The sequence below is a fragment of the Kogia breviceps genome, chromosome 5, assembly GCF_026419965.1.
Source record: "Kogia breviceps isolate mKogBre1 chromosome 5, mKogBre1 haplotype 1, whole genome shotgun sequence".
NCBI lineage: Eukaryota > Metazoa > Chordata > Mammalia > Artiodactyla > Physeteridae > Kogia > Kogia breviceps.
The window spans coordinates 27,799,693-27,812,561 of NC_081314.1; the positions used below are offsets into that span (position 1 = coordinate 27,799,693).

Consider the following 12,869-nt stretch of genomic DNA (forward strand, 5'->3'; position numbering starts at 1 on the left):
ATATTGGAAGACACAGTCTATAAAGACAGTCTACCAATACCTGGTAACCCAATGCATGGATCATCTCAGGGCTGACAAGGTTGTTGGGGTCACTTGGAGTTCTTGGGGTAGGTAACCAATGTAGATGAAATGCAGTGACAGTGGACCAAAGTATTTCTGAGACCAGATTAATTTGGGAACAGGGTATGATGTTCCCAAATAAATCTGTTACCTTTCTTTAGAGAGGTACTGACCTGGCTACTGCTTATCAGTGACCCTTGTTTTGTCATCTATTCATATGTCTTCCCTTCCACTCCCCACTGAAAAACCCCTGAAGAGAAACCACAGAGTCTTCTAATGTCCTTTTGCTGTTTGTCTTCTGTGTTTCCTCTGTTTTGGTCTATCTCAAGTTTAAAAATAATGTCTATATTATTCTAGGAAATGGTAGCGTTTCTAGAACAAGTGACAATCTAAGAATTGGTGGGGGGAATAATGATTTTGCCGATAGGACTAAAAGCACTGAAACATTCTTAATGAGTAGGGTGGGAAAGGTGAGTTTGAATTCAGAATTAACTATGGAAAGGAAAACCATATCCTTTATCACCTGAATTTTTTCATGTCATTTTATTGATAGTCAACTATAAATAAAAAACCTATGTTCTTAATCATTATGCTACACTGCATGTAACCAAAGCCAGTGTCTTCAGATTACTTCATTCTTAAGCTTTAACTTGATTATTTCTTTACCATCTTCTCCATGCTTACACATTGAGGCTTAAGCACTAACATGAGATCTAGGGCTTAAAAGCAAACACATGTAGTACAAATCCAGCTGTGAACATTTTCTGAACCTGTTTTAGGAGTTCGCTTACCAATCATAATGGAACTGGAGATCAGTTTCTGGAGTCAGACCTATGTTCAAATCCAGGCCACATTCCCTCTTAGTTCTATGGCCTTAGGAATGTTACTTAAACTCTCTGTGTCCAACTTTGCTCCTCTATAAAAGGAAATTAATAATACCAAATTTGTGGGGCTGTAAAGTTAGCAACAAAATGACCACTAAGACAAAAACCTTACTGAATTTCTCCTTCCCCTCAGGGCCTATTCTCTCTTCCCCACTATATAGCCAAACTCATTGAAAGAATTTTCTTCTTGTCCATTTGCCTCCTCTTTCTCTCCTCTTCAACCTACTCCAGTCTGTTTTCTGCCCCAAACTTTGTTCTTTGCCTTCCAATTTAATGTCCCCTTCTTGTGACTCTTAACTCACTGAAGGACATAACTCTCTGATCCAGTGATACATTTAGGATGCCTCCCACTCTCTCCGTATTCAATCCATTTCCAAATTCTGACTATTTTACACCTAACTATCTCATAAATCCTGTCTTTTCTCTCCATCTCCATAGCCACTATTACCTTTCACCTGTACTGCAGCTAGAGATTCATAAGTGGTCTGCTCTCATCCACCCCATTCATTGTCCCCACCATGGCCAGTGCATCTCTCCTTTGTGACGAGTTATATTTGTTTGACCATTTGGTTTATTACTATCTCCCCCACTAAAATGTAAGCTCCATGAGGTCAGCTATTGCATCTGACTTTGCTTATCACTCTATTCTTAGTGCCTAGCACCAAGTTTGTCATATTTTGGGGACTAGATAATTATTTTTGGAATGAATAAGGCATCTCCCACATCATCTGTATACTTACATGGGAGTTCCCATTGCTCTCATTGATGTCATCAACATCATCACTGTCACCTGGTGATTCTTTATAGAAACACTCCTTCAGATGACAGCAGGCTGAACATTAGGATCTTTCATCTGCTTGGCCTAGGGAAGGTCTCTGAACTTTTTACATTTGATATTAGCACACTCTTAATATTTTATTGCTCTAACACAGAGACAAAATATATAATGATTTCAGAGAATGGTTTTATGTCCCCACTTTTCACAGTGATCTCCTTCCCTTTCTTATGTGTACTTTTTCTGATTGCTGCATTAAAAATTACTGCAAAAGTTGAAAGCTTAAAAACACACTTATTATCTCACAACTTCTGTGTGTCAGGAGTTGGGGCAGCATGGCTGGGTCCTCTGGACCAGGGTCTCTCACAAGGCTGCTGTCAAGGTACAGTTACCTCAAGGCTCACCTTGTGGGAGGACCTGCTCCAGGCTGTTGTGTGGCTGCTGGCTGGCCTCTGGTTCTCACTGGCTGTTGAGTGGGGACATCAATTCCTGGCCATGTGGGCTGCTCCTACAGGGCTGTTCACAACCTAGCAGCCTGCTTCCCCCAGAGCAAAGGCTCTAAGAGAGAGAATGAGAAATGCTGAGCAAGAAGGAAGTCAGTGATTTTGGAACCTAATCCCTGAAGTGATATCCCATCACTTTTGTAGTATTCTGTTCATTGGAAGCAAATCACTGGATCCACCCAACACTCAAGGGGAGGGAATTACACAATGGCAAGAACACCAGGAAGCGGGGATCATTGGGGCCATCCAGATAGAAGCTGCCGCCCACAGCAGGGGACTATGCTCTCCCTCTGCCGAGAGCAGAGCACAGCTTTCACTCAAGTCTTTCAAGCCTTGTTTCCTCTGGGAATCCTGGGGAATCATGGGGTTCAGGCTCATCAGGGCCTTACTGCCTTGTCACCTTTCCCTTTCAGAAAAGAAAACAAGAGGGAATGGGGCAGGTTCTGCTGAGAATAACTCCCAGTGGAGAGGACCCCAGTTACTCCTTTTGGCTTGTCTGAGCATCAGTCTCCTCATGACTTACTTTCTTGCTTCCTATTGAATATATTAAAAATAGAACCGTAGAGGTTATTGATACAGAAAGTGTATATTTAGACTTTGAGTTTCTTTCCTCCCTTCATGCCATCCTCCACTCTGCACAGAGGTTTTAGTGCTAATTTGAGATCATTCTGAAACTTCATCTCCTTTAGGTTAATGTACATATCCAACATGTTTTGTCTAATTTTAATATAAATGTCTCAGCAACGATTAAGCCACCTCCATTAGTACTGAATTATCTGTAATCCCTTACACACTCACACTTACAGCACAAGCCATAAGAGGAAAGAAGGGAATGACCTGTATTTAGGAGAGGTTTGTGGAGGAACCTCGGAAAATAAATGAATATTGATGTCATAATTTCAAGGAGAGCTGTAAGTGCAAAATTTTGTAAGGGAAATACTAAAGAGTATACCTGTAAGTATATGACTAGTATCTCCACCTTGTGTTTCCTTTTGTACAGATTGTTTCCCAGAGAAAGCTGTCCAAATCCTTGTTGAAGCACGGGAACACGGCAGGGAAATCCTCCATCACGGTGAGCCCTCCCTAAGCAGCCACCTGCCCAGGTGCCCAAAATGGAGCTGGCTGGTCCGACCCAGCCGCGTGGGAAGCTGACCTTCTGGATGTTGGGAGTTGAACCCACAACTGCTCAACTGTCCCAGTCACCCTTTCTTTTTTCCATCTTTCTCCTTCCTGACAATACAATTTTGACCTTTCCATTGTAGGAAAAAGGATTTGAAAGTGAGGCCATTCACTTCAACTAAGCACTTCTATAATTAAATGTAGGCTTTAGCAGGGGACAAAGATGGAGTTATTGAGCACAGTAAGAATACAGAATTGCCTGGAGTTTTCAAATCATCAGAGCTACCCCCCCCCCACCAAGAAAAGCTACCTGTCCCTGTTTCTCAGTTTCTTGAGAAAAAGAAATGCTCTAATAACATTTAGTCCAAGGACGAGGGAGCCCAGCATTTAACTCTCCTCTTTAATATAATAGTTTGGAACCATACTGTTCTATTTGGTAGCCATGTGATTATTTGAACTTAAAATTATTTAAAATTAAATAAAAGCAAATAGTCATTCCTTCCACTATCCACGTTATCAAGTGCTCAGTAGTTCCACGCGGCTGGCTGCTGCTATATTGAACGGTGCAGATTATAGAATATTTCTGTCATTGCAGAATGTTCTATAAGGCAATACTGGAACTATTTCTAAATAAAATATTAAATGTTCAAGTAGAACTCTAGTATTTGAAACGTTGGCATCTTGTATTAGCGCCCTTGAGAAAGATAATCTAACCATTTAGCTGTGTGGACAAAAAATAATAGTAATAGGTAGAAAAAAGTACCAGGAGAATCTGAACTGATTGCAAGGCAGATTGTCTCGGGAGGAAAACCTCCTAAGTTCCTCTGAACATTCCTTTTTAACTTGAAAGTGACTGATTCATTTTTTTAAATTTAAGCCATTTTTTAAAGAAATGTTTAATGTAAGGGTGTCCACATGTTATGGTCTCCAAGCGCATGGTGAAGTCCTAACATGATTTAGAAGTGGTTTAACCTATATGCAGCTACATTGGTCTCTATATTTTTGTTGTTGTTATTGTTGTTTTTCTATTGACTTCTTTTTTTTAAACATCTTTATTGGAGTATAACTGTTTTACAATGGTGTGCTGGTTTCTGCTCTATAACCAAGTGAATCAGCTATACATACACATACATCCCCATATCTACTCGCTCTTGCATATCTGTCCCTCCCACGCTCCCTATCCCACCCCTCTAGGTGGTCACAAAGCACTGAGCTGATCTCCCTGTGCTATGCGACTGCCTCCCACCAGCCATCCATCTTACGCTTGGTAGTGCACATATGTCCATGCCACTCTCCCACTCCTTCCCAGCTTACCAATCCCCCTTCCCGTATCCTCAAGTCCATCCTCTAGTAGGTCTGCATCTTTATTCCCGTCTGGCCCCTAAGTTCTTCAGACCATTTATTTTCTTTATTTTTTTTAGATTCCATATATATGTGTTAGCATACGGTATTTGTTTTTCTCCTTCTGACTTACTTCACTCTGTATGACAGTCTCTACATCCACACATCTCACTACAAATAACTCAGTTTTGTTCCTTTTATGGCTGAGTAATATTCCATTGTATATATGAGCCACATCTTCTTTATCCATTCATCTGTGGATGGACACTTATGTTGCTTCCATGTCCTGGCTATTGTAAATAGAGCTGCAGTGAACATTTTGGTACATGACTCTTTTCAAATTATGGTTTTCTCAGGATATATGCCCAGTAGTGGGATTGCTGGGTCGTATGGTAGTTCTATTTGTAGTTTTTAAAGGAACCTCCATACTATTCTCCATAGTGGCTGTATCAATTTACTTTCCCACCAACAGTGCAAGAGGGTTGCCTTTTCTCCACACCCTCTCCAGCATTTATTATTTCTAGATTTTTTGATGATGGCCATTCTGACTGGTGTGAGATGATATCTCATTGTAGTTTTGATTTGCATTTCTCTAATGATTAATGATGTTGAGCACTCTTTCATGTGTTTTTTGGCAATCTGTATATCTTCTTTGGAGAAATGTCTATTTAGGTCTTCTGCCATTTTTGGATTGGGTTGTTTGTTTTCTTGATATTGAGCTGCATGGGTTGTTTGTATGTTTTGGAAATTAATCCTTTGTCAGTTGCTTCATTTGCAAATATTTTCTCCCATTCTGAGGGTTGTCTTTTCGTCGTGTTTATGGTTTCCTTTGCTGCGCAAAAGCTTTGAAGTTTCATTAGGTCCCATTTGTTTATTTTTGTTTTAATTTCCATTTCTCTAGGAGGTGGGTCAAAAAGGATCTTGCTTTGATTTATGTCATAGAGTGTTCTGCCTATCGTTTCCTCTATGAGTTGATAGTGTCTGGCCTTACATTTAGTCTTTAATCCATTTTGAGTTTATTTTTGTGTATGGTGTTAGGGAGTGTTCAAATTTCATTCTTTTTCATGTAGCTGTCCAGTTTTCCCAGCAACACTTATTGAAGAGACTGTCTTTTCTCCACTGTATATTCTTGCCTCCTTTATCAAAGATAAGGTGACCATATGTGCATAGGTTTATCTCTGGGCTTTCTATCCTGTTCCATTGATATATATTTCTGTTTTTCTGCCAGTACCATACTGTCTTGATTACAGAAGCTTTGTAGTATAGTCTGAAGTCAGGGAGCCTGATTTCTCCAGCCCTGTTTTTCTTTTTCAGTATTGCTTTGGCTATTTGGGGTCTTTTGGGTTTCCATACAAATTGTGAATTTCTTTGCTCTAGTTCTGTGAAAAATGCCAGTGGTAGTTTGATAGGGATTGCAATGAATCTGTAAATTGCTTTGGATAATAGAGTCATTTCACATTGTTGATTCTTCCAATCCAAGAACATGGTATATCTCTCCATCTATTTGTGTCATCTTTAATTTCTTTCATCAGTATCTTATAATTTTCTGCATACAGGTCTTTTGTCTTCTTAGATAGGTTTATACCTAGATATTTTATTCTTTTTGATACAATGGTAAATGGGAGTGTTTCCCTAATTTCATTTTCAGATTTTCATCGTTAGTGTATATGAATGCAACAGATTTCTGTGCATTAATTTTGTGTCCTGCTACTTTACCAAATTCACTGATTACCTCTAGTGGTTTTCTGGTAGCATCTTCAGGATTCTTTATGTATACCATCATGTCATCTGCCAACAGTGACCACTTTACTTCTTTACCAATTTGGATTTCTTTTCTTTCTTTTTCTTCTGATTGCTATGGCTAAAACTTACAAAACAATGTTGAATAATAGTGGTGAGAGTGGGCAACCTTATCTTGTTCCTGATCTTAGTGGAAATGGTTTCGGTTTTTCACCACTGAGGACAATGTTGGCTATGGGTTTGTCATATATGGCCTTTATTATGTTGAGGAAAGTTCCTTCTATGCCTACTTTCTTCAGGATTTTTATCATAAGTGGGTGTTGAATTTTGTTGAAAGCTTTATCTGCATCTACTGAGATGATCATATGGTTTTTCTCCTTCAATTTGTTAATAGGGGGTATCACGTTGATTGATTTGCATTTGCTGAAGAATCCTTGCATTCCTGGGATAAACCCCAATTCACCATAGTGTATAGTCCTTTTAATGTGCTGTTGGATTCTGTTTGCTACTATTTTTTTTTTTGAGGATTTATGCATCTATGTTCATCAGTGATATAGGCCTGTAGTTTTCTTTCTTTGTGACGTCTTTGTCTGGTTTTGGTATCAGGGTGATGGTGGCCTCGTAGAATGAGTTTGGGAGTGTTCCTCCCTCTACTATATTTTGGAAGAGTTTGAGAAAGATAGGTGTTAGCTCTTCTCTAAATGTTTGATAGAATTCACCTGTGAAGCCATCTGGTCCTGAGCTTTTGTTTGTTGGAAGATTTTTAATCACAGTTTCAATTTCAGTGCTTGTGATTGGTCTGTTTATATTTTCTATTTCTCCCTCGTTCAGTCTTGGAAGCTTGTGCATTTCTAAGAATTTGTCCATTTCTTCCTGGTTGTCCATTTTATTAGCATAGAGTTTCTTGTAGTAATCTCTCATGATCCTTTGTATTTCTGCAGTGTCAGTTGTTACTTCTCCTTTTTCATTTTTAATTCTATTGATTTGAGTCTTCTCCCCTTTTTTCTTTATAAGTCTGTCTAATGGTTTATCAATTTTGTTTATCTTCTCAAAGAACGAGCTTTTCGTTTTATTGATCTTTGCTATCATTTCCTTCATTTCTTTTTCATTTATTTCTGATCTGATCTTTATGATTTCTTTCCTTTTGCTAACTTTGGGGTTTATTTTTCTTCTTTCTCTAATGGCTTTAGGTGTAAAGTTAGATTCTTTATTGGAGTTGTTTCTTGTTTCTTAAGGTAGGATTGTATTGCTGTAAACTTCCCTCTTAGAACTGCTTTTGCTGCATCCCATAGGTTTTGGGTAATTGTGTTTTCATTGACAGTTGTTTCTAGGTATTTTTTTATTTGCTCTTTGATTTCTTCAGTCGTCTGTTGGTTATTTAAGCATATTGTTTAGCCTACATGTTTTTCTATCTTTTACAGATTTCTTCCTGTAATTGCTATCTAGTCTCATCGCCTTTTGGTCAGAAAAGATACTTGATACGATTTCAATTTTCTTAAATTTACCAAGGCTTCATTTGTGAACCAAGATATGATCTATCCTGGAGAATATTCCATGGGCACATGAGGAGAATGTGTATTCTGTTGTTTTTGGATCAATGTCCTATAAATATCAATTAAGTCCATCTTGTTTAATGTATCATTTAAAGCTTGTGTTTCCTTATTTATTTTCATTTTGGATGATCTGTCCATTGGTGAAAGTGGGGTGTTAATGTCTCCTACAATGATTGTGTTACTGTCGATTTCCCCTTTTATGGCTGTTAGTATTTGCCTTATGTATTGAGGTGCTTGTATGTTGGGTGCATAACTATTTACAATTGTTATATCTTCCTCTTGGATTGATCCCTTGATCATTATGTTGTGTCCTTCTTTGTTTCTTATACTAGTCTTTGTTTTAAAGTCTATTTTATGTGATACGAGAATTGCTACTCCAGCTTTCTTTTGATTTCCATTTGCATGGAATATCTTTTTCCATCCCCTCACTTTCAGTCTGTATGTGTCCCTTGGTCTGATGTGGGTCTCTTGTATACAGCATATATACGGGTTTTGTTTTTGTATCCATTCAGCCAGTCTGTGTCTTTTGGTTGGAGCATTTACTCCATTTACATTTATGGTAATTATCGATATGTATGTTCCTATTACCATTTTCCTAATTTTTTTGGTTTATTATTGTAGGTCTTTACCTTCTTTTGTGTTTCCTGCCTAGAGAAGTTCCTTTAGAATTTGTTGGAAAGCTGGTTTGGTGGTGCTGAATTCTCTTACTTTTGCTTGTCTGTAAAGCTTTCAATTTCTCCATCAAATCTGAATGAGATCCTTTCTGGATAGAGTAATCTTGGTTGTAGGTCTTTCTCCTTCATCACTTTAAATATGTCCTGCCGCTCCCTTCTGGCTTGCAGAGTTTCTGCTGAAAGATCAGCTGTTAACCTTATGGGGATTCCCTTATGTGTTACTTGTTGTTTTTCCTTTGTTGCATTTAATATTTGTTTTTTGTGTTTAATTTTTGATAGTTTGATTAATATGTGTCTTAATGTGTTTCTCCTTGGATTTATCCTGTATGGAACTCTTTGTGCTTCCTGGACTTGACTGACTATTTCCTTTCCCATATTAGGGAAGTTTTCAACTATAATCTCTTCAAATACTTTCTCAGTCCCTTTCTTTTTCTCTTCTTCTTCTGGGACCCCTATAATTCGAATGGTGGTGTATTTAATGTTGTCCCAGAGGTCTCTGAGACTGTCCTCAATTCTTTTCATTCTTTTTTCTTTATTCTGTTCTGCAGTAGTTATTTCCACTATTCTATCTTCCAGGTCACGTTTTCATTCTTCTGCCTCATTTATTCTGCTATTGATCCCTTCTTGAGAATTTTAAAATTTCATTTATTGTGTTGTTCATCACTGTTTGCTCTTTAGGTCCTTGTTAAAGGTTTCTTGTATGTTCTCTATTCTATTTCCAATATTTTGGATCATCTTTGCTATCATTATTCTGAGTTCATTATGATAGACTGCCTATTTCCTCTTCATTTGTTAGGTCTGGTGGGTTTTTGCCTTGTTCCTTCATCTGCTCTTTGTTTCTCTGTCTTCTCATTTTGCTTAACTTACTGTTTTTTGGATCTCCTTTTCACAGGTTGCAGGTTCATAGTTTCCATTGTTTTTGGTGTCTGTCCCCAGTGGCTAAGGTTGGTTCAGTGGGTTGTGTAGGCTTCCTGGTTGAGGGGACTAGTCTCCGTGTTCTGGTGGATGAGACTGGATCTTGTCTTTCTGGTGTACAGGTCCACATTTGGTCATGTGTGTTGGGGGTGTCTGTGGCATTATTATGATTTTAGGCAGCCTCTGTGCTAATGGATGGGGTTGTGTTCCTGTCTTGCTAGTTTTTTGGCATAGGGTGTCCTTCACTGTAGATTGCTGAACGTTGAGTGGAGCTGTGTCTTGGCGTTCAGATGGAGATCTCTGGGAGATTTTTGCCATTTGATATTATGCGAAGCTGGGAGGTCTCTTGTGTACCAGTGTCCTGAACTTGGCTCTTCCACCTCAGTGGCACAGTCCTGACACCTGACTGGAGCACCAAGAGCCTGTCCTCCACATGGCTTTCATATTTCCTTAGTCTCGAAGCTCCCGCCCCTACTCCTCAGGCTGGTCTCCTCACTTCTTTTTCCACCAGTTTCTGTTCCAGGCTTTTGAGAGTCACTATTCAATATTGGGAAGTGATCTTTTATGAAAACTGTTGTTAGGTTATTATCTCTTCACTTATGTCAAAGTCTTTGTCAGGAATTCTCTGTTCTTGAGAGTTAAGGGTTTAGTTCCTTATTCTCTCTGTCTCTCTCTCTCTCAAAGCCCAGGGACAGTCTTTTTTTAAACAATGGAATTAGAACATTTCTTTGATGACCTTATATTCATTGGTCTGGAAGGGATGTAGAGACCAGTTTATTCCCCAATGCTTGTTTGTGTGATTCAAAACTGTGAAGAAATATTGCTCCCTGCTCCTCCTTTTATGTCACTTCCCAAAGAAGAAAATGTATATAATTATATGGACGTGCCATTCAGTGCTGTGTGACCTTTGAAGGAAGAAGCTCTTCCTAATTGCTCCTCCAAAACCTCTTCCCTTAGCTTACACCCCATATCTCATGTTCTCATGCTCAACACAGATGAGATCCAGTTATCTTCTGTGGTCTGTTCTAGGGAGTTCCCTGTGCACCTGGAGATGCTGTGCCATCTTCACTGGGTTGTGGGAAACTCCATGCCAAATGTCAGTCTTTGTTGATTTTTGGATCAAACATGAGCTAAATTGTTCATGAATTCCTGGGCTTAGTTGTCCAACTGCCACTGCACCTGATGTGTCCTTTTTCCTTTAGGTGATTGCTGAGGAATTATCTGGCAATGATGACTACGTTGAACTTGCCTTCAATGCACGGAAACTGGATGACAAGGTAAAGTGTTTGGCATCAGCTTTATTGAAGGTAGTAATAAAGCTAGCACACAAAGCTTAATAAGATTCTCCCTCACAGCTATTTTTTCCCTTTCAACTCACATTATTAAACACATCAAAGATTTCAGAGAGGTCTTCAAAGTTAGCCTTCTCCCAAATTGAGAAGCAGTTAATGAGAAGTGGGAGGGACTATAATTAAAACAAGACCACTTTATTACACTAAGACTTCATTTCTTCCCAAATGCCACAGGTCATATGTGCATAAGTAAATGCAATTTAACCCCAGTGCTAGGAACCTTTCAAAGGAAAAGAGGAGATGTGAAAGGGAAGAAAAGTGACATTTATTAAGCATCTATATTTGCCTGGTTAAGAGCCTTTTAAGTATGATCACAGTTAGTCATTCTTATAGCACCCATGTAACAGGTATTATTAACCCTGTTTAGACCTTGGTGAAGAAACAGATTCAAAGATGAAGTAATTATCTAAGGTCATTCCATGTGTTATCCAGATAATCCAAGAAAGAGACAACAAGACAGGGTTAACAATGCAAGGATTTTATTAGAAGAAATGCTTGTGTGGGGAATATTTAGAGGAAATCTGGGAGAGCTGACAGACCACAATGTAAGTCTGAATATAAGTAAAGGAGAGCAGGAGAGAAGTGGCAGCTCCTGCAATGCCATGTAGTCTAAGGAAGGTTCCACAAGGCCATCAACTAGTCCTAGAGCAAAAATTAGCCAGCAAGAGAGTCCTGTGTCTCCCATGAGTGCCTTTATATCCCCTACACACACAGCACTGGCTGGGAGCAGCCCACAGGCAGCCTGGCCTCGGAGTGAGGGCAGGGCTTGATTTCGGAGCACAGCAGCTGGAGTCCATGGTGGGTTACACTCCCTGGAGTGGGAGGTCTGCAAAGCACATGCTCATGGCCACCATACCCTGCTAGTTGGTGGTAAAACTGAGGACTCAGCCCCATGTAGTCTGACTCCCATCTGTACTCTTTCTGTTGTATCTCACGACTTCCACCCTATCACAGGCCGTATTAGTCTTGTATATACAGAAAAAGTTCTACAGTCTCCACCCCTTAAAAAAAGTTTCCTCTCCATCCTCACCATATATTTATCATTTCCCTCCAACCATATCCTTGAGTCAAAAAGCACATCATATCCATAAATGTATTCACAAAGGACTCCATTTTCTAAGCATACAACTAAAGAAGAGGCGATACGGGGATGTGGGACTGCTTTTTCAAACAATTGCTTACAGGCATTAGGCTGAAAAAGGTAAAGCACTCAAGCAATTCCCCATAGCCTTAAGCAGCAGTTTATATCCTGGCATAGTTCATTAATTCACTCTCTTATTTGTTCATTTATCCACTCGTTCATCATTCATTTACCAAACCTTTGTTGTATGCTTGTTATGCATCAGTTGGCAGAAAAAGGGCACACTTTGAACTACTCTTATACCCACAACCTTGAATTCACCATCTAAGTGACACATCAATTTAAACAACAAGTGATATAATGATACTAGAGCCATAAGAGGATGATACACAAACAGAGAATCCTGAAAAAGGAAATCCATTCTGCCTGGGGACATTAGGAAAGACTTTGTTCTTAAGAAAGAATTATATTTGGATGTTTTTGTCCTGAGGGGATTGTGTGACACTTTCACAAACTGCTACCTTTTGACATTAAGTGAGCAAGGTGCTGGGAACTGTAGAGTGCATTGATGTCTGTGGGGTGTAAGCTCTTATCCCTCACTTCCTGTGATCATCGTGCTCTTTCTCTCCCGTCATCTTCAAGTTTCAGAATAACTCATCAGACTGCTTTGTAACATCTTTCCTGGTGACAATTATAAGCCATTGGGTCAGTGTGTTGCAGTTTTAAGCTACTCACTTAATGCCTTATAATGGCTTCTTTCTACTTAGTCATGTCCTCTAGCTGACTTATGTTATAATGCAAGGACCCATGGGGGTTTGTTAGTGGGTCCATTGGCTCTAAGGTGTTTGAGCAGTTTCCATTCATTCAAATGA

At 39.2% G+C, this 12,869-nt stretch overlaps 1 protein-coding gene across 4 annotated transcripts in view; it reads left to right on the plus strand.

Moving 5' to 3' along the window:
* CPNE4 (copine 4) overlaps nt 1–12,869 on the plus strand; it is a 625,415-nt gene that overhangs the window by 459,478 nt on the left and 153,068 nt on the right. For all 4 annotated transcript variants that reach the window (XM_067033790.1, XM_067033792.1, XM_059064294.2 and 1 more), the window contains 2 exons: nt 3,223–3,294; nt 10,767–10,841. In XM_067033790.1, coding sequence (XP_066889891.1) covers nt 3,223–3,294; nt 10,767–10,841 — 147 coding nt within the window. The remainder of the gene's footprint in view (nt 1–3,222; nt 3,295–10,766; nt 10,842–12,869) is intronic.